The sequence below is a fragment of the Sycon ciliatum genome, chromosome 13 (assembly GCF_964019385.1).
Source record: "Sycon ciliatum chromosome 13, ocSycCili1.1, whole genome shotgun sequence".
NCBI classification, from domain to species: Eukaryota; Metazoa; Porifera; class Calcarea; order Leucosolenida; family Sycettidae; genus Sycon; species Sycon ciliatum.
Genome location: NC_088655.1, coordinates 12,210,357 through 12,232,999, shown reverse-complemented (window position 1 = coordinate 12,232,999; position 22,643 = coordinate 12,210,357). Strand labels below are relative to the sequence as shown.

Below are 22,643 nucleotides of genomic sequence, written 5' to 3'. Positions count from 1 at the left end.
ATGACTACAGCACTACACGGTAACCATGGTCACTAGCATTGACCCAATTGTTAACCCCATGTCCTCGCTGGATGAAGACAGCTGTCATGTGCAATGATTGCCAATGAAAAACCTCATGAGGTTTCAGCGAAGCTAACCGGTCGTGACTGTCTGATCTACCGCTGTTTTTGTTGTTGATTCTATTTTTATTATACATGTACTTGAAGCTACGCGCGTAAAACAAGAAGGAAGGAGGAAATGACAAGAACAACAGACTAACAAGACCTTGACTGAATGGGATTGCAATGCAATGCAGTGGCGGTGATGGGGTGCTGAAGGCTCTGCTAACACTAAGTAAAGTAAGAGGCTGAGAGGCTGAGAGGAGAAGAGAGGTACATGTCCATGCACAAATCTCTGGTAGCAAGTGAGGAATGTGATCATTCCCTGTGACGTTTAAAACAGATTTAAAAAATATCTCTGACACTTCACCTCCACATGACGATTGTAATGTATCCAAGCTGCTCGCTGCCCTGAGACGACCTCGTAGCATGTTTTCTCCGCCAAGTTATCATTGTTGAGGCGGCATTTTTTTCTCTGATGGAAATCTCCGCAAAATTGATCAAGAAATTTCTACATAATAATTATGTAGAAATTTCTTGATCAATTTTCATAATTATTATGAAACCAACATAATTATTATGAAAGTTGGTTGCTCCCCACACCACGTACCGGAGAGCGCGCTTCTCCGCCGACTTGACTTGACTATCCCCGATGTCGCTACCACTACCTCGTACATTTCTACATTAGAAAGTAGTTTACACTTCGCTTATTTGTCAATTTCGAACGTGAGATCTCACGCCCAACGTGGTGGCGCTTCTCACGTTGCAACGGGACAGAGTTTTTCTGACGTTCGAAATGATTACACAAGAAATATGAAGCGTTAACTCTCTATTGTGTGCCATGCTTGCCTGACACCAACGGCACTGCACAATAATGATATTATTGTATTATAACTGTTGCTATCAACATCAGCACGTGACCAAACTCACACCTGAACATGCACACATCTTATCTTCTTGGGAACTTTCTTCAGTTGAAAAATAGATAAATATTCTTACTGTTACTGGCCTTTGCATGTATAATAATTATACTCAGGATAAACCTGTAGGGGGGGGGGGGGGCACAAACACCACCAGCACTAAGGGAGGCAATATTGAGATATGCGGCTACCTAGAATGTTTCCTAACAACGTGCCCAATTAAGAGGTCCTAGGTAAACAAGGAGAGAGAGAGAGAGAGAGAGAGAGAGAGAGAGAGAGAGAGAGTGAGTGAGTGAGAGAGAGAGTGAGTGAGTGAGTGAGTGAGTGAGTGAGAGAAAGAGAGAGAGAGAGAGTGAGTGAGAAAGAGAGAGAGACATTTGGAGATAGAGAAAGAGAGACTAAAAGTAGAATGTTCTGTGCTCGACACAGCTATAGTCACAGTCATGGGCCAAAGTAAGTAAGAAAGAGAAAGAGAAAGGGCTAAGCATCAAGTTGGTCTCAACTCAACCGCACAGGGCATGTCAATCGCAATATCAACACAAAGGCAAAGTGACATCAGGCCGTTTGTTCAGTCTGACAGACAATTCTCAAGTGGCTGTTCGCCATTATCAGCGATAGCTATCAATGGAAAAGAGACAGTACAGGCTTTAGGCAGGTAGGGTTTGCTGTTCAGGAGTTAGATAGGAGAAGGCGAAGAGTTACGTTGCCCCAGCAGTGTCATGGTCTCAAACGCAGAGCTTCTCTCTCGACACACAAACACACACACACACACAATCCTGTTCTTGCCAGGCTCAACCACCGGGCTGCTTTGCTGGCTGCACAGACACACGCAGCTCGTGGAACACGCCGCTCGTAAGCAAGAAGATGGTGGATGCGTGGTGACTGCTCCACGCTTCCTCCGGACATATAAAGTTACTGGCACTCGGGCAATGTGGCCACACTTCCTCTTCGACATACACTGGCACTCGGGCAATGTGGCCACACTTCCTCTTCGACGTGCACTGGCACTCGGGCCGTGTGACCGCACTTCCTCTTCGACGTGCACTGGCACTCGGGCCGTGTGGCCGCACTTCCTCCCGACATACATGTATACTGGCGCTCGGGCCCCAGCGTGGTCATGTGATCATGCGGCCAAACTCCACTCAGGCCATGTGGGTGGTCAGGGCAAGGACTGTGCAAGCCGCCATACTTACAGTTTCTAATCGTATCAGCGCATGGCGTTGTGCACCTGCAGTAGAATGTTCTTGGCCACCAGAAAGTCTGTAATCGGACAAGAGCAGTACACCAGGGCACAACTACTGTAAAAGCAGAAGTTTTCGGTGGCGTAATATTTTCGGTGTTCTCCTTTTCGGTAAAACCGTTCTCCAGGTACGTGTACTAGTACTGGTACCGAAATTTTCGGTGCGTTTTATTCTAGGTAAAAATTGTCGGCACCGAAGTTACCTAAAATAAAACACCACGGAAAATTTCTTCTTCCGGTTGGAATTGGTCGTAACTTAAAGTGTCATGCCGCAATGGCAATCATCAGACAACTGACAATAGAACCTGAGACTAATCGACAATTTTCCGTTCATGCTCGAGTCCAGCACTCAAGCATACAGAAATCCAGTACTACAGCACAGCCCTGCTCAATGAAATCCAGCCGCGTCACTCAAGTACGCGCCGGGCGTTGCACAGCCGTAGACCTGCGACCACCGGACTGCGAAATAGTGCACGGCGCAAACTTGAGTGACGACGCGACTGGATTTCATTGAGGAGCACTGTGGTACCAAAGCAACACTTTTTAAAAGCATATAGAAATCAAAACACTGTTCTCGCCACGCTTTCAAGCAGCTACCGTGGTGGTGGGTTCCCGTTCTATTGTGGTTTAAAAAGTAATAGAGTGGAGGTGACTTAGTAGCATACTGGGCATACAGTACATACATAGCTGCTCAATGAAATCCAGTTGCGTCCAAATAATTTAGTCTGTACAGATCGGATCAATCCGCTCGTGTATCCGAAATAAATAAATGAATTAAATTTCACGGTTCGCGTGAGACTCGGCTGGAAGCCGAGTTTTCCGCATCCGCCGTGGGAACGCCACCACCCTCTAGGCTCAAGGTGCAGATGCAGCTCCTAAGCGGTGGGAGGTGAGTAGATCAGACCCACCACCAAGTGGTCAAAGACTGAAATCCCATTAGCTGCATCCATGTGTACCCGAAATAACCCTAGCGTAAGTTTACAAATTTTCGGTCCATTCAAATTCCGGCCTCCCAGGGCTAAAACCCATTTCGGCTGAACCAAATTTTCAGCCTGTACTGCTGCCGCCTGTATACGCACGCTGTCACATTTTCGGCCGTAACAAATATTCGGCCAAACGTGACCAGGCCAGGCCGAAAATAGCCGAAAATAGCCGAAAATGAAAATGCGCCGAAAAATGTGTTGACTCACTCTGCACTTCCGATCAAACTGAGACAACATCGAACAAAGAGAACTGAGCGGATTTAGAGATTTTCATTCCTTACATGACACATGTGATCGTAGCCCAGCCTTTAACCCGGTTTCCCTCCGCGCCGTCCGCGGGCATAATCAGAACGTCATGACCGATTGACGGCACTTGGGAGTAATTTGATCGTTCGGCCTCTGACCATTCCTATTATGTTGCTTGGTGCTGTAAGAAATCAAATCAAGCACGTCCTGTCTGTCATGATGGCTGAATCTTGCCCTTGCCTGAAGGATTCAGCAATCGCGACCTCCAGAGCGTACTTGATTGCATAACGTCAGTGCGCCACAATTCTTACATTTTTTTTCAATCAGATATCGGTGTCCATTTCGAAGCCACGGAAGCTGAGGACGCCGTTGTCTTCACGCGCTTTTTCTGATCTTTCGGGTCGCTGCGCCGGAGTACAAAGTCAAACTGTGCCGTTGTGGTGTTCAAAGCATAGAAGACGTTGGTATCCGTAGGTATTCGCATCTCTTCTGTGTGGGGTATACACACACACACACACACACACACACACACACACACACACACACACACAAACACACACACGTGCACACATGCAGTCCAGTCAATCCGTGCATCAATGGTTCACACATGAAGTCAGACATTTTCGCCTCCAGCTCCAGTCAACCTCCACATCAATGGGTCAAGCACATGATATCAGTCAGTTTGGTTCCACAGTCGACAAGTTACATACAGCTTATGCACAAGTATGCTCCCAGTACAAAGACGTGAAACAAAACTTGACTGAAATATATTCCTAAGTATGAGCACGCTTTCAGCACCTGTAATTCACCCCAAAAAAGGTCGGTGCGGCTAACACAAGAGTGCTGCGCAATGAAATCCAGTCACGTCACTCAAGTTTGCGCCCTGCACCATTTCGCAGACCAGTGTTCGCAGGTGTGGGGCTAAGCAACGCCCGGCGAGTACTTGAGTGACGCGACTGGATTTCAATAGAGACCAGTAGCAAACCGTCGGGAGCGACGATTGGGACAAACTGGGAACGAGGCCGACGCGCGGGAAACTCGAATCGTTTCGTGAGCACGATTGGAGCAGCCCCAACGGGTGATCACGAAATGATAACGATTCCGGTTGATGTATGGAATCACAGCCCGCCGCGTGCAGCGCGAACGGCTGTGATGAAGGCTGATCGAACACGAGTACGAGTGTTTTGATTACATTTCTGACATGCACCCACGCTTGAAACTCATATCGAGCTTGTAAATACTTCGCGAAGGGCTGTGATTGGCTGATAGAACATGTACACGACTGTTTTGATTGGATTTCTGACATGAACACGCACTTCGATCTTCCTATCGCGAATCGCGCTTGAAAGCACGACTCAACCACCTTCTCGAGTAAAATAATGCGATTGGTCATCTCCGTGCCAACAGTCTTGTGACATGTCAGAAGCACGCATCACGTGCCTGAATGGTTCAACGCACGGCTTCGTGCCGTGCATGCGTTGACGATTGTAAATCGGAGCTGCCCAATCGTTTGACCGTCTGCGTGACAGTTTGCTAATGGTCTCTTTTGAGCAGCACTACACAATGGTCATACGAACAGTGATAAACATGGTAGGTATCTGTATTTCGTGACAAACAAATCTGGATGCGACTTGTACTCCAGTGCTGCTTATACTCCAGTGATGCCTATAGAATGGTCTCACATCTATCACATGACCATACAGGGGACAGCCATGTTGGTTCTAACTCCACACAACCTCGGCATCTTGATCGATGAACGAATGGCCTGGCAACCGCAAGTTGACCGGTGCATCTCACGCACTGCTAGGAAGATCGGTAGTCTGTGGCGGGCGCGACGCTGCCTCACTCTAGCTAGTCGAAGCAAGTACTTCCTATCTGTCATCATGCCGGATTTGATATATGGATCGTCAGCATATGGCTCTGGCTTGACCCACAACCAGCTAAACCGCTTGCAGGTGGCCCAAAACCGCGCGGCAAGGGCGGTGTTCGGACGACCACGATTTACCAGGGCCAGTGACCTCTTGGAGAGGCTCTCTGTTTATCGCGTGGACGAGGTATATCGCCAGGAACTGCTCGTGCTGGTATGGCGGTGCATTCATAACCGTGCCAGTCCTGCTCCGCATGCACTGTTTGCTCGCAACTGCGGAGCAACTCGCCTTCAGCGCAGTCTGGGCCTGCAACAACCAATAGCCAGAAGCCGAGCAGGCCAATGTCGACCAGCATCTCGCGGTCGCCTGTTATGGAACCATGTACCTGACACGGTGCGAGCCATGGGCAACATCCCAGCATTCCGCCGAGCTGCCATTCCCTACACGTTGTAGACTGCTACGCAGTTGGTCATACCATGGTATTCAGTACCCACGAACTTTGCAAAGCCGATAATATGATAATGTACCGTGGTGCATGCACCGATGGTACCACCACTTCGTAGACTGCCTCCCGTTCATTTTTGTGCTCCTGTCTTTATTCTCGTCAGCTGTGTACTTCAGCAGTTCAATTCTGTGCTCCAGTCCTCTTTATTCTCGTGAGATGTGTACTTGTTTTGCAGTTTGTTTGGTTTATTTGAATTCGCACAGTAACCGTGTACTTCAGCTATTCTCTCCTCCCTCTTCTGAATTTTACTCCCCGCTGGCCTTCTCTCCTCCCATCCCCTTACATTGTATTGGGCCTCCGCAGCTTACCCCCCCCCCCCCCCCCCACCACCACCACCACCCGAAGCACACACTACATTGTCACATAGCACAACTCAACCATTCGCTACCCTGTTATTGAGCACTCCTGCTCGTTTGGTCTCGCGAATCCAAATAAAATCAATCAATCAATCATCATCAATCAACCCTTGCATCTATGGGTCATGTGATGTCGGCCATGTTGGTTCCACAGTCCACATGACATGATCACTTTCGACAGCAAATTTCGTCACATGACCAAGATGTGAAACCATTCTATACTCCAGTGCGGCTTATACAATGTACTCTAGAAAATAATGGACTCGGATATTAATTCATACAAAATAAAAAGGACCAAGGAACTACAAGTTACGCTATAATGTCCACTAACACCACCAGTTACTAAACAATCAGCTCATGCGGTAACATTGCACAACACTGACCGACGGTACTGACGTTCTACAACTAACTGGCTGTCGCATGAGCTGATTGTTTAGTAACTGGTGGTGTTAGTGGACATTGTAGCGTAACTTGTAGTTCCTTGGCCAATTTTCTTTCTAAAAATAAGGTGTAGGACCAGATATTTTACCGTCAATAAAAGTTAACGATCTCCGGATTTGTGTGGGTTATCCGGAGGTGAAATTCTAACGAATTCTGTCTCAAAACCGGCAAATGACTGTACATGCACAACTCGTTGTACATAACGACTTCAAATGTTAACAAATTGTTTAAATTCGTTAGAATTAAATGTTCGTTAACATTACTGGTCTTAGAGTAGTGTTTGTTGTGAGTACTCACTGCCTGGACCAGTGACTTGATACAGGGTGAAAGCATCCACCTGCTCCTCTATCAGATTTTTCCGCAGTACACGATCGATGATGGCACGGCCGCGGTCATCGTTGCGCAACTGTGTGACAAATAGACATGAAAGAACGCACATGCGTGCACACACCCACACATTCACACACACACACACACACACACACGAACACATCAAAGAGGATCCTGTTGACTGAATGCACAGCTAGTACCAATTAGACTAGCGGCTCATCATCGCCAAGCCCCATTCATCTACAAACTGACATACCATATTTTACCGGTTGTAAGTCGATCCCGGTTATAGGTCGAGCCCCGTATCCGGAGGTCTCAATTCTCCTTTTCAAAGTTATCACCCAACAAAGCACTACTAACTACTCTCTGCTACTAACACATCAACAAATCATGTAAACATTCATTATTGCAGGGTATAACGTCCCAATCCTTGAAAAAGGCCAATAAACCGGCAAAATCGTGTACATTATTATGGTGCACTCGTGCATGCAGTGCAGGCCATTTTTTAACCCATTCAGCGCTGAAGACGTATATATACGTCATTGAAAACGACGCCCAGGCACGGAGGACGTATATATACGTCTTTTTTCAGTGCGGGCGTGTTGACTCGTAGATCGCTCCGCGATCGGTTCCCATGTCCCTCAGCGCCTGGGGAGTCCCCAGAGAGAGTCGCATTAGTCACCAGCTAAAAAAACCGACTACAAAGTGTTTACGTCGCGCTCCGGGGTACGAACATTTGTAAGGTGAATTTTTGAATTTGGAGGTAATGTCATCCCGGAGAGGCGAGCTCCTAAGCGTGAACGAAGTGCTAGACGCTGTTTTCCTGGACGATAACAGCGATGAGGAGCCCGGCATCGATAGCGACTGGGACGCTGAGCCTGGCACTGCTGAGGAAGTGGTCGAAATTGCTGAACCCGATGACGGCGACGATATCAATATGCCCATCCCTGAGAATCCAGCTGAGAACGTAGCTGAAGTTCCAGGTGAGAGCGTCTTAGTGAGCCAAGAGGATAAGAATGAGCCGGTCGTTGTTGCAGAAGTGTCTGCCAGGTCACACAAACCAGCAGTGGAGCAGCTTCCTCCAGGAGATACTGGTCAAGAAGGTACTCTAATTTCAGAAATTTTCGGGGCTCAATATTTTCGGTATGAGGGCAACAAGCTAGGTTAGGTGAACAGAAATTTTCGGTACAGAGAAGCAGTTCCCTATTGGATTGTGTGTGTTAGTGTTTGTTCGGTGTATTGAAATTTTAGGTATGAAACAGACGCACCGAAAGTACCGAAAATAAAAGTACACCGAAAATTTGTGAAATTACAGTTATCGCCCATCTCCCGAGCCACACACATATCCAGGCACAGTACTGTCTGGGGTTTGGGCGCTTGTATTTGAACGCCTGCCACAACCGTGTGACAGGCGAATAGACATCATTGTCAAATGTGCATATCACGAGGTAATTGCTGCTCAAGAAAAAAAAAAAAAACCTCAAAGGGCGCAAGGGCAAAGAGTTGCTGCTGTACCAACAAGCAGGAGACAAGAGTGCCCTCAACCTCCTTGGTCCCGCGTGAGATCGCCCCATGCTGAAAGGGGCAGCCAGGGCTGTGCGTACAGCCCCGCCGGTTGCTGCGCCGCCTCGGCCGCGTGGCCGGCTTGCTCGGTCCACGGCGATAACTACGGTTTGCCCTACTGCAAACCTACATTAATTACTTTTTTTCAATTACGTCTGGTGAATATTTTGAATTTTTTGAATTTTGAATTTGTAAAAAACCCAAATGTGGGTGCTTGCAGCGATCATACCAACCTGTAGATAACAAACTGGCAGCCCAACGTGAACTACATGTTACCTGTTCATTGCGCGAAATCGCGCATCTATGAGCGACATCCACATAAACTGCTGGGACCATGGTTGTGTACTCGAATCTCATTCTGAGCACCCTTTTTTCTTCCTTTTTTCAGCCGTTTTTTGCAAAAAGTCCTCGAGCTCGATTTTTTTGGATCGATCGTTCTTCAAGGAAAGACGAGTGGACAATCGATCAACAGGGCCGAGGACGAATGCGTCTGGTTGGAGTTCTTGCGTGGCACAGGATGACCAGACACACATATAGATACATTGCGACGATCTAATCTGCACAGTGTTTCCTAATACCGCACGCACGACGGTAAGTACAATTCATGTGATTTCAAATTGTTTGTGATCTACAACGTCGCGAGCAGGACGGAAATACAGCAACAGCACGACAACCGTTATACCAGGCAGTAACCAACAGTCACCTCCGTCACATTCTCCAGATCAGAAGGCAAGTGAGGCAGTGAACATGAAGAAATAAAGTATGAAAGAATGAAAAGTGAATAATTCAAAAATCTCAGAAACGTTGAACGTAAAAAAACACTGAGAACAAGAAAAGTGACTTACTTCGATGGCAAAAGACAAAGCGAATGTTCCTCGTATGGACCTGGCTCTTGCGGAATCAGCCACACTGTGGAACCATGTGTTTGATTCCACAAGGGATGGCTACCTGCTCCTCACCAACCAGCCTCCACGACGGTGGTAAAGTCGCCAAAAATACGAAAGTTGAACATTTTGTGCATGCATGCAATAGAAAATTTGTGCTGAGTATGTCGAGTGGCCATTCGCACAGGACAAAGCCGTTGCGCAAGCTGTGACCCTGAAATTTCGTCCATTGGTAGCGAAGGTAACCCTGAGCTGGAAAGTGTAAGGGATGGCGTGCTACACTCCCCCGCATACGCTTGACAGCACGATTTGAGGCGTGGAGTAGTAATATACCAGTATCTTACTACCCCCTGATACCTGATGCATGGACGTCGTCATCTTCATCCCGCAGATCGAAAATGTACAGGTGTCGCGTGATTTCGCGCAATGTCTTTGACTGAACACTTAGTTGTCATAATGATCATATGTTGCACCGTAATTGCACATTCTGATTCTTGAGATTTTCACTTTGTTTTCAAAACAATTTCGACCATGTGAGAACCAACACAATTATGATTATAATTATGTACATAACAAGCAATGATACACTACACAATACCATGCAGTACAAAATATCAAGCGTACATGGGATTCTCTACTCTGTTTACTCTACTGGCTTGTGTAGGGTTGTGGCGTATGGATGAAAACATTCCCGTCATCCCAGAATTTACTGCCCACGCCGGCATGAACGTCAACGTGCCGCCAGAGCCAACGCCGTATGATTTTGTGAAGCTGTTCTTCACTCCGGAACTATGGCAGCTGCTGGTGACTGAGACAAAACAGATATGCAGAGCAGTACCTGGCACAATTTGGTGCAGATCTAACGCGACACAGTCGACTGAAGAAGTGGGTGCCCGTCACTGTGCCAGAGATGAAAGTCTTTCTCAGCCTCTATCTGCTGATGGGCATAGTGGTCAAGCCGGAGCTAGATATGTATTGGAGCACTGCTGCACTGCTGAGTACGCCTATCTTTGGCTCATCTATGCCACGAGACCGTTGGTGTGCAATACTATCTTTCCTGCATTTTGCCGACAATGCGACAGCTGATCCACAGGACAAGCTTGCAAAGCTACGCCCGTTGATCAACATGACGTGTGGTCCGTTCCGAACAGTCTATACACCAGGGCGCCATGTGTCTATCGACGAGGAGCTAGTGGCTTGGCGTGGCCGTTTGCAATTTCGCCAGTATATTCCATCCAACCGGGCCAGGTTTGGTGTGAAAGTATTCGCGCTCTGCGAGTCAAGCGGATATATGTGCGACTACATTATCTACGTCGGCAAGGACACAACATTTGATGACGACATGGTGCGTACCCTGGGAAAGTCCGGTGCCGTCATAGGCAAGCTGATGGAGCCTCTGCAAAACAAGGGTTATCAGTTGTACATTGACAACTGGTATACCAGCATTGAATTGGCTACCTGCCTTGCGCAGCATGGCACCACGATGTGCGGCACAATCCGCAAAAACCGACGCAGCCTGCCAAAGCGCGTCACAAACTACCGTGGTCTCTCACGAGAAGAGTTTGTGTTTCGCTCGTGGAATGGAATCCTATTCCTGCGACTGTCCGACACCAAGGAAGTGCATTTCCTGTCTACCATCCATACGACTAGTATCATGGACACCAGAAAGCGTGACGTCCATCGCCTCCCGGTAAAGAAGCTGGCGCTGGTTCACGACTATAACCAGTATATGGGCGGCGTCGACAGAAACGACGAGATGATGAGCTTCTATACAGCGGCGCGAAAGTCCCGGAATTGGTAAAATAAGCTTGCCATCCATCTGCTAGAAGAGTGTCTTCTGAATGCTTTCGTGTTGTTCCGGAAATACAGCGGTCAATCGAAGAAGCACTTCGACTTCATCACGATCGCATTGAACGCCATGCTGCAGGATGGAAGGAGATCTGGTGCTGCTGCTGCCTCAGTTGCTCCAGCCACACCTGTAGCACGCTCTGTTGCAGCGAGTGGTCATGTGCCCTGCAGTATACCGAGCACTCCACAGAAGATGAAACCACAGAGGAAGTGTCGCTACTGTTCGCGGAACAACATCAGGAAGCATGGCCTGTAGCGCTAAATGGGTTAAAGATACTGATAGTTCCTGGCTATAAGTCGAATCCCGGTTGTAAGTCGATCCCCACCCTTTCTCTTTCTATTCTTAGTCGTAAAAGGTCGACTTACAACCGGCAAAATACGGTAGCTGAAGCAACACTCAACACTCCATACTTCACTTACCAGAAAGCTCTTGTATGCGCCTTCGTGACGGTCACTTTCCAAACGCACTCTGATTATGTAGGCGTCTTTGAACCAGTCGTCCCACGCAGGTGTATCTCTTGAGCCAGTTGATGATGCCGACGACAGACCACCAGGGGATTTCCCCGGTGCTGATGTTGCCAACTTACTAGCGAGGTCACCGTTAGAGCCACCACTAGAGCCACCGGATGCAGTGCTGCCGATGCTGAGGTTCGACGTGCGGTTCGGATCGCCGCGGAAGCTGCTTCGGAACAGGCGGTTGTTGATTCCGGTCACAGGTATGCCGCCACTACTAAACGCAGCCTGCTGATGAACGGAACAGAGACACATGAGAACGCACACACAAGTACATCAGTGGATGGTCCGCCATTGGAGGGTGCACGGGAAAAATATTCTTGAAGAAGTTTGCTCTTACACCACAGGACTGCCGGCAGCAGTTTTTGATTGGTCCGGTAGTGTTCCGGCATTTCATGCTTTGTGTATCGTACAGCGGTGTATCGTACACATGCCCTCCACAGTCGTAAACACCGTCACGTGTTGGTGGCCAAAACTTGTTGCAGTTGGTCCGGTGATAACCTGACCAACCGGACCGGTTCCGGTGGGCCTCCACCAGTAGTAGGTTTGCAACTGGACAGATACACAGCTATACAACTACAGCTAGCTACAGTCAACTTTGCGTATAACGACACTCGGCGGGGCATCAGAAAAGTGTCCTTATTCGCGAAGTGTCGTAATACCCGAAGTCTCATTGTATGTACTACTATTACAGTTAGATGGGACTTTGCTCTGGGCATGGAAATTCTGTCGTTAATCGCGAATTGTCGTTATATCCGCAGTCGTTATTAGCCAAGTTGACTGTACAAGTACAAGGAGACTTGACACACTGGAACTTGATTCTGGCTCCAGAACACCAGGCACTGAACTACGATCCCTTGGCCATTTGGCTCAAACATGCACATACTGGGCGAAGGTTCAAAAGGTACAGACTGCATACACATGCCCCGTGTACCTTCACGAGTTACAGGCTACGGGCCCATACGTACACCCACACCCACACATATGCATGCATGCACACACATACACGCACGCACGCACGCACACAAACACAAACACACACACACACACACACACACACACACAACACACACACACACACACACACACACATAAACACACACACATGAACGCCATCGTAAGTACACATGGCATGGACTTAGCGCAATGTGAGGCCCAAAATAACTGGCCGCCAAAAGTAGACGTGCAATATTTTGCCTTCAAATTCCCAGTGTATGAAGTTAACAAGCAAAGGAGAATGATAGTAATCTACTTACATCAGCATCACTCTTGTTCGTCAATCGCACAGCTGGGTCCTCCTTCTTCTTGGACTTGCTAGAGATGTTGATAGTTTTCCTACACAAGGAGGTTATCATGTTCAATCAAAATGCCATACCGTGCATGCATGCACCCAGGCAGACAGACAGACAGACAGTGGGACGGGCGGATAAGCAGAAGGTCAGACAAACGGATGGATGGGCAGATAGACAGATAGAAGCACTACTTACACACGTGCGCGCACGTGCGAGCACGCGTGCACACACACACGCACACACACGGACACGCACACACGGACACGCACACACACACACACACACACACGCACACACACACACACACACTCACGCACACACACCCACACACCCACACGTTATGACACAATCATCCTATCAGGAGATGCTACACAGCTCAGCATGGGCTATATGACACCACAAAACACTCTGCAGTCAATATCTCATGCTGTGCGCGCGTATGATGATACTACATGATGGATACACTCAGATCATTATACAGTACTGATCAATGAAATCCAGTCACAACCTGCAAGTACGTGCCGGGCTTTGTGCAGGCCTAGACCTGCGAACGCTGGGCTGTGAAAAGGTGAAAGGCGCAAACTTGAGTGCCACGACTGGATTTCATTGAGCAGGACTGCACATGATGGTTACACTCAAATAAGTATACTTGACAGGCTTTGAGCGGACATGAAATGAGGCACGCTACATGCACGTACTTGAATCTGGATTTCCATGAGCTGGACGGAAGGCCAGGCTTGGAGAAGCGACTCTCGGCTTGATCAGGCTCCATCACCATACTGGTCTGGTAACTGTACAAGCAGCAGCAGCAGCAGCACCAGCAGCAGTAGCAGCGGCACATGATCCAGGTGAACACACTTACATACACTGGCAGTGTAGTGAAGTTAAACATGCTAGAAACGATTGCCAATACAATAGAATCAAGGAGAATCAAGTTCTTAGGGTGTGGAGCGGGTGGTGAGACAGATTGTAGAGAGGGCAGTGATGGGGGGGGGGGGGGGAGGGGTTGCAGAGAGAGAGCAGTGATGGGGGGGGGGGGAGGGAGGGGTTGCAGAGAGAGAGAGAGAGAGAGCAGTGATGGGGGGGGGGGGGGGTGCGGAGAGCAGTGATGGGGGGGGGGGGGGTTGCAGAGAGGGCAGTGATGGAGGGGGGAGGGGGCTGCAGAATGGGCAGTGATGGGGGGGGGGGAGGATTGTAGAGAGGGCAGTGATGGAGGGGGAGGGGTTGCAGGGAGGGCAGTGATGGGGGGGGGGGGGGGGGAGGGGTTGTAAAGAGGGCAGTGATGGGGACTGTGGACAGGACGACAAGGGAGATTGTTGTGCACAGAGTTGCGAGAGGGCGGGGGGGGGGGGGGGGGGGGGGGGTTGTGGACAGGGTGGTGATATGGGGTGATTGTGGACAGGGCACTGAGGGGGATTGTGAAAAGGGCTGTGAGGGGGTGGGGGAGGGGGGCATTGATGACACGGCCAGTGACGGGGGGGGGGGGGGGGGGGCAGGGTGGTGAGACTCCACTCATATTTAGTGTAGACTCTGAAATACCATTTACCAAAGCAGGGAGTATGGGACTACCAATACTGTCCTTTACTCATATCAACTACCTACCATTGCTCCTCGGTGAGAACCTCGGACTGCAGCATCCACGACTGGATCATATTGTCATTCTCAATCTCGTACTTGCACGCCTTCTGGAACAGCATCAGCTGAGCGAGGAGCTCAAACTCCTTGCGACGCTTCTGGAAGTTGATGAACCCCTCCTGTGACAGAAAAACGGACGGGAAGCAGCATGGGAATTTCAGAACGGCTTCTACGTGAAGTAGGGTGTAACGATGGTACAAGGCAGGGTTAACTTGTAGTTGTTTTACGACAGGAACGGCTGCCGTTGGACCAAGGTGATTAATCATTCGGCCCAAGACGATGCCTGTATTACAGTGGAAAGCTGAGTAACCTTTAGGCTCCCAGTCACTTTCATCAGCTAGCTGTTCTGAAGGTGCTGGGCAGTGTGTGCCGTGACCAATCCAAACATTTTCAGTTTTTTTCAGTGCCACACAATTTCCAACTGTTTATGGATGATATTGACAGTGCAACTTTTTTGGTTGTAATTTCAGGCATACTTTATCCCCAAAGTTCACTTCATTTTAGATCATGATCCCTTTCCTCGCGGTGAGAACAATAGTGACCAATCGTGGCTACTCGGTCGATTCACCACAGACCAATTCGGGCACTCGCCCAATTCGGCCGGCTTGGTGTGAGTTGGCTTCTAACGTGTGGGCAGCAGCAGCAACATCAGCACCACAAGCAGCACCACCAGCAGCACCAGCAGCACCACCACCAACACCAACACTAGCACCACTAGCACCACCAGCAACACCAGCAGCACCACCAGCACCACCACCACCAACACCACTAGCACCACCACCACTGGCACGACCAGCAACACCAACAACACCAACACCAGCAACACCAGCGCCAATGACAATAACAGCGACAATGGCTGCGGCGACTCCGGCGACGACAACAACAATGACGTAAGACGATGACGACGACGACGGCGGCGGCGACGACGACGACGACGACGACGACGACGAAGACGACGACGACGACGACAACAACAACAACAACAACAACAACAACAACAACAACACCAAAAACAGCACCAGTGGCAGCAACTGTCTCTTATTGGCGATGGTGCCATTGTGAGAATAAAGAATTCAAAAACAGCAACAGGTCTTACCTCAGTCTCGTCCGGATGTGCACTATCGACCATGGTGAGATCGGTGAGGAACGTTCCCAGGTACGGTACCACACCTTGCACCACAAACCCACTGCCAGAGAACTAGGTGTACAACAGGTACACAAACACACATATGAACACACACACACACACACACGCGCACGCATACACACGCGCGCACACATACACACACGTGCACACATACACACACACATGCGTACACACACACACACAATCACAACATGATCATCCGTATTTTACGGGTTATAAGTCGACCTTTTAATGACCTAAAACCCGACCTAAAAAGGGGAAGTCGACTTAAAACCGGGGTATAACTGCCCTTATATCCTTTGTAAGAAGGCCTTAGGCCTGTGGGGATTGCCCTATTAAAAATTTGATAATAATAATAATAAATATTTGAAACTCGGATGTCGAGCCATAAATAAATGTGGAAAGGAAAAGGACATATGGATACGAGTTAAGAGAAACTCTCCATCACTGTAACTGGATACTATATACAGTCAAAGTGCAATAACTAGGCACAAAACTGACAAGAGTACTGAGACATTCGACGTCCTGACACCTCGCTTCAAAACATCTCCGCAGCGCTAACCGACAGTCTTCCAACTTGGAAGGTTCAAGGTTATGGAAATACCAAACATCCGAGTTTCACACCTGATGAGCCGTCACGAACCATACGGCGAAACGTACGTCGTGTCAAACAACTTGTTTCGTAGTCAACTAGTCCATCACAATGTCATGCATGAGGAATACTGTAGAAAATTGGCCTTCCGCTTGTACAATTCGTTTTCGCAAAGCTTCCCCTTTCTTTACTTATCTTTGATATTTATGACCCACCCAAGTTGGATGGTGTGCTGCTTTGCTGCTTCGAATTGTAGTTAGACCGCTTTGTCCAATATCGCACTGGTCTCGTCATCGTCCAGTAACAACCGATATTCTTTGTTTCGTTGGGACTATAGCTTTTACTCGTTTTCGTTGCGCTTGCCTTCCCCTCTTTGGTATTTCCATGACCTTGAACCTTCCAAGTTGGAAGGCTGTCGGTTAGCGCTGCGGAGATGTGTTGAAGCTAGGTGTCAGGACGTCGAATGTCTCAGTACTCTTGTCAGTTTTGTGCCTAGTTATTGCACTTTCTGACTGTATATAGTATCCAGTTACAGTGATGGAGAGTTACTCTTAACTCGTATCCATATGTCCTTTTCCTTTCCACAATAATAATAATAATATCGGTAAATCGAGGCGCCAAGTCTGGAGGTCGACTTATAACCGGGGTCGACCTACAACCGGTAAAACATGGTCTACTTGTCAGTACTGTGAATCCTGTGTACGGCGACCCTTATCAAGGGACCCTCAAAATGTGGTCACTGTGTACAGGTGGTCGCCTTATCCAGGAAAATTTGACTGGAAATAACACACACACACACACACACACACACACACACACACACACAGCGTTTCTGAAACAAAGAACACAGCAGAAACTTACCCAGTCTGAGTATCGGTTGGAAGACTTTCCTTTCGGCGACTTGGTGTGGCGAGCGTTGTCGAAGCCGGAGTACTTGGACGTGCCCTCCTTCATCAGAATGGCACGCGTCTTCTGATCGTTGTCGGAGAAGGATGCCATCTGGCACAGCTCCTTGAAGAGTAGCATTTCATCTCTGCAACGCAGATAAAAAGAAAATAGAGTATTGATTTCAGCGGGAATGGCCACAAGTAGACGGCGCGAGTCAGCGGATTTTCTAACGGGCGCTATGTATACAGCGTGAGTCACTAGTGCAAGTGCAGCGCGGTGCTGCGAGACCGCGACTGCGTCAAAGCATCTCAACTGATGATGTCATCGCACGACCTCTATAGCCACACTGATCCTTATCATATTCCTGCACCAACCACCAAACCCTCCATACAGCAGAACAGTCCTAACCGGCCAGTCCTACCCGACCAACCAAAACTCACTTCTCCACTAGCGCCCAAGTCTTGGTCAGACGATTCACGGCAGTCGACTGAAGCGCCGACACGATTGCCCGCAGCGAAGAAAAGTTCTTCAAGATACGACAACACTGCACAGGAAGAACAAACATAGCAAAGGAGATCCCCCTTCAACAACATGCTACATGTACATGTTGCCTGATGATTGTGAAAGCATGACACTTTAACCCTTTCACTGCCAGCTGACCACTCAAGGTGACAAGGCGCTCCCTGCCAGGCTGTCAGCTGAGCTGTACACCTCCTCCCTGCCAGGCACTTTTTACCTCCAGCTCATGAAACTTTAAGTAGTGACACACAAGCCTTGACTGCCCTTGACGTTCTGTATTACGCTCTGCCTCCGCGGTGTTGAGCACAGTCAGCACATTGGGTGCATCCTCCGGTGATACATGCAGATGAAAGCGACGCACACTGCAGGTAGTGATCAGGTAGTGCACCCAATTCTCTCGAACGTTTCAGCTTTTCAAGCGGTAACACTAACCTACAAGGTCGTCATGCATCAGTTGTGGTAGGTTACTGTTATATATGTACTCTTGTTAGATAGGTACTCATGTGTACTGTACATAGTAGTAATATACCTACTTCTGTAGCACTGGCATTGGACACAACAGTTACTTTGTGTGTACGTTGTGTTGGTGCATGCGTGTGCTGCTGTTTTGTGAAAGGCTAGCAGCCTTGGTCTTGAGTCCGTCTTGTCCAGTTGTGTTTCCGTCATCTACTTGTAATAAATCGTCTTTCCAGTGTAATTCTCTCGTCAACTTTCGGAGTGAGGAGATGGCACAGGGCTGGGAGTAGGAACGAGGAAATCCTACAACACATCATTGGCAGCCAGCATGACTACAGGTGCTGATGATGATAGACACTGGCAGTGGCAAGACACTGGCAGTGGCAAGACACTGGCAGTGGCAAGACACTGGCAGTGGCAAGACACCGGCAGTGGCAAGACACCGGCAGTGGCAAGACACCGGCAGTGGCAAGACACCGGCAGTGGCAAGACACCGGCAGTGGCAAGACACCGGCAGTGGCAAGACACCGGCAGTGGCAAGACACCGGCAGTGGCAAGACACCGGCAGTGGCAAGACACCGGCAGTGGCAAGACACCGGCAGTGGCAAGACACCGGCAGTGGCAAGACACCGGCAGTGGCAAGACACCGGCAGTGGCAAGACACCGGCAGTGGCAAGACACCGGCAGTGGCAAGACACCGGCAGTGGCAAGACACCGGCAGTGGCAAGACACCGGCAGTGGCAAGACACCGGCAGTGGCAAGACACCGGCAGTGGCAAGACACCGGCAGTGGCAAGACACCGGCAGTGGCAAGACACCGGCAGTGGCAAGACACCGGCAGTGGCAAGACACCGGCAGTGGCAAGACACCGGCAGTGGCAAGACACCGGCAGTGGCAAGACACCGGCAGTGGCAAGACACCGGCAGTGGCAAGACACCGGCAGTGGCAAGACACCGGCAGTGGCAAGACACCGGCAGTGGCAAGACACCGGCAGTGGCAAGACACCGGCAGTGGCAAGACACCGGCAGTGGCAAGACACCGGCAGTGGCAAGACACCGGCAGTGGCAAGACACCGGCAGTGGCAAGACACCGGCAGTGGCAAGACACCGGCAGTGGCAAGACACCGGCAGTGGCAAGACACCGGCAGTGGCAAGACACCGGCAGTGGCAAGACACCGGCAGTGGCAAGACACCGGCAGTGGCAAGACACCGGCAGTGGCAAGACACCGGCAGTGGCAAGACACCGGCAGTGGCAAGACACCGGCAGTGGCAAGACACCGGCAGTGGCAAGACACTGGCAGTGGCAAGACACTGGCAGTGGCAAGACACTGGCAGTGGCAAGACACTGGCAGTGGCAAGACACTGGCAGTGGCAAGACACTGGCAGTGGCAAGACACCGGCAGTGGCAAGACACCGGCAGTGGCAAGACACCGGCAGTGGCAAGACACTGGCAGTGGCAAGACACTGGCAGTGGCAAGACACCGGCAGTGGCAAGACACTGGCAGTGGCAAGACACTGGCAGTGGCAAGACACTGGCAGTGGCAAGACACTGGCAGTGGCAAGACACCGGCAGTGGCAAGACACTGGCAGTGGCAAGACACTGGCAGTGGCAAGACACTGGCAGTGGCAAGACACTGGCAGTGGCAAGACACTGGCAGTGGCAAGACACTGGCAGTGGCAAGACACTGGCAGTGGCAAGACACCGGCAGTGGCAAGACACCGGCAGTGGCAAGACACCGGCAGTGGCAAGACACCGGCAGTGGCAAGACACCGGAAGTGGCAAGACACCGGCAGTGGCAAGACACCGGCAGTGGCAAGACACTGGCAGTGGCAAGACACTGGCAGTGGCAAGACACTGGCAGTGGCAAGACACTGGCAGTGGCAAGACACTGGCAGTGGCAAGACACTGGCAGTGGCAAGACACTGGCAGTGGCAAGACACTGGCAGTGGCAAGACACTGGCAGTGGCAAGACACTGGCAGTGGCAAGACACCGGCAGTGGCAAGACACTGGCAGTGGCAAGACACTGGCAGTGGCAAGACACTGGCAGTGGCAAGACACCGGCAGTGGCAAGACACTGGCAGTGGCAAGACACTGGCAGCGGCAAGACACTGGCAGTGGCAAGACACCGGCAGCGGCAAGACACCGGCAGTGCGGCAGTGGCAAGACACTGGCAGTGGCAAGACACCGGCAGTGGCAAGACACCGGCAGTGGCAAGACACCGGCAGTGGCAAGACACCGGCAGTGGCAAGACACCGGCAGTGGCAAGACACCGGCAGTGGCAAGACACCGGCAGTGGCAAGACACCGGCAGTGGCAAGACACCGGCAGTGGCAAGACACCGGCAGTGGCAAGACACCGGCAGTGGCAAGACACCGGCAGTGGCAAGACACCGGCAGTGGCAAGACACCGGCAGTGGCAAGACACCGGCAGTGGCAAGACACCGGCAGTGGCAAGACACTGGCAGTGGCAAGACACTGGCAGTGGCAAGACACCGGCAGTGGCAAGACACCGGCAGTGGCAAGACACCGGCAGTGGCAAGACACCGGCAGTGGCAAGACACCGGCAGTGGCAAGACACCGGCAGTGGCAAGACACCGGCAGTGGCAAGACACCGGCAGTGGCAAGACACCGGCAGTGGCAAGACACCGGCAGTGGCAAGACACCGGCAGTGGCAAGACACTGGCAGTGGCAAGACACTGGCAGTGGCAAGACACTGGCAGTGGCAAGACACTGGCAGTGGCAAGACACTGGCAGTGGCAAGACACTGGCAGTGGCAAGACACTGGCAGTGGCAAGACACTGGCAGTGGCAAGACACCGGCAGTGGCAAGACACCGGCAGTGGCAAGACACCGGCAGTGGCAAGACACTGGCAGTGGCAAGACACTGGCAGTGGCAAGACACCGGCAGTGGCAAGACACTGGCAGTGGCAAGACACTGGCAGTGGCAAGACACTGGCAGTGGCAAGACACTGGCAGTGGCAAGACACCGGCAGTGGCAAGACACTGGCAGTGGCAAGACACTGGCAGTGGCAAGACACTGGCAGTGGCAAGACACTGGCAGTGGCAAGACACTGGCAGTGGCAAGACACTGGCAGTGGCAAGACACCGGCAGTGGCAAGACACCGGCAGTGGCAAGACACCGGCAGTGGCAAGACACCGGCAGTGGCAAGACACCGGCAGTGGCAAGACACCGGAAGTGGCAAGACACCGGCAGTGGCAAGACACTGGCAGTGGCAAGACACTGGCAGTGGCAAGACACTGGCAGTGGCAAGACACTGGCAGTGGCAAGACACTGGCAGTGGCAAGACACTGGCAGTGGCAAGACACTGGCAGTGGCAAGACACTGGCAGTGGCAAGACACTGGCAGTGGCAAGACACTGGCAGTGGCAAGACACTGGCAGTGGCAAGACACTGGCAGTGGCAAGACACTGGCAGTGGCAAGACACTGGCAGTGGCAAGACACTGGCAGTGGCAAGACACCGGCAGTGGCAAGACACCGGCAGTGGCAAGACACCGGCAGTGGCAAGACACTGGCAGTGGCAAGACACTGGCAGTGGCAAGACACTGGCAGTGGCAAGACACCGGCAGTGGCAAGACACTGGCAGTGGCAAGACACTGGCAGCGGCAAGACACTGGCAGTGGCAAGACACCGGCAGCGGCAAGACACCGGCAGTGGCAAGACACTGGCAGTGGCAAGACACTGGCAGTGGCAAGACACTGGCAGTGGCAAGACACCGGCAGTGGCAAGACACTGGCAGTGGCAAGACACTGGCAGCGGCAAGACACTGGCAGTGGCAAGACACCGGCAGCGGCAAGACACCGGCAGTGCGGCAGTGGCAAGACACTGGCAGTGGCAAGACACCGGCAGCGGCAAGACACTGGCAGTGGCAAGACACTGCATGGCAGTGGCAAGACACTGGCAGCGGCAAGACACCGGCAGCGGCAAGACACTGGCAGTGGCAAGACACTGGCAGTGGCAAGACACTGGCAGTGGCAAGACACTGGCAGTGGCAAGACACTGGCAGTGGCAAGACACTGGCAGTGGCAAGACACTGGCAGTGGCAAGACACCGGCAGTGGCAAGACACTGGCAGTGGCAAGACACTGGCAGTGGCAAGACACTGGCAGTGGCAAGACACTGGCAGCGGCAAGACACTGGCAGTGGCAAGACACTGGCAGTGGCAAGACACTGGCAGTGGCAAGACACTGGCAGTGGCAAAGAATCCAAAAGTCCTCCACTGAGTCCGCTAAGTTCTGAGCTCTGTCTATTAGATTGAGCATGCCCAGCTCTGCAGCTCGAGGATCAACGGATGTGTGCATATG

At 50.9% G+C, this 22,643-nt stretch overlaps 1 protein-coding gene across 2 annotated transcripts; it reads right to left on the bottom strand.

Annotated features, from left to right (window-relative positions):
• Positions 1-1,088: 1,088 nt before the first annotated feature.
• Positions 1,089-18,715, bottom strand: LOC135830148 (ral guanine nucleotide dissociation stimulator-like 1). 2 transcript variants are annotated; one of them, XM_065342542.1, is made up of 10 exons: positions 17,790-18,715; positions 17,323-17,494; positions 15,819-15,920; positions 14,690-14,841; positions 13,786-13,878; positions 13,052-13,130; positions 11,703-12,023; positions 6,955-7,063; positions 3,799-3,976; positions 1,089-2,278 (listed from the first exon to the last, which is right to left on the bottom strand). In XM_065342542.1, exons 1-9 carry the CDS (start codon positions 17,912-17,914, stop codon positions 3,807-3,809), a joined length of 1,323 nt encoding a protein of 440 aa, XP_065198614.1. In that variant the 5' UTR covers positions 17,915-18,715; the 3' UTR covers positions 1,089-2,278; positions 3,799-3,806. The 2 variants fall into 2 exon arrangements, with proteins under 2 accessions (XP_065198614.1, XP_065198613.1); XM_065342541.1 differs by having other exon boundaries at positions 1,090-2,278; positions 11,703-12,026; positions 17,790-18,713.
• Positions 18,716-22,643: the final 3,928 nt, after the last annotated feature.

Bases quoted from the DNA above. Each gene is read 5' to 3' on its own strand.
- LOC135830148 (XM_065342541.1), bottom strand. From the start codon at position 17,914: ATGTTTGTTCTTCCTGTGCAGTGTTGTCGTATCTTGAAGAACTTTTCT. The intron at 13,879-14,689 runs GTAGGTAGTTGA...CTGCTTGTACAG, and splicing joins GTTCTCACCGAGGAGCAATG to TTACCAGACCAGTATGGTGA. The intron at 13,131-13,785 runs GTACGTGCATGT...CTCCTTGTGTAG, and splicing joins TCATGGAAATCCAGATTCAA to GAAAACTATCAACATCTCTA.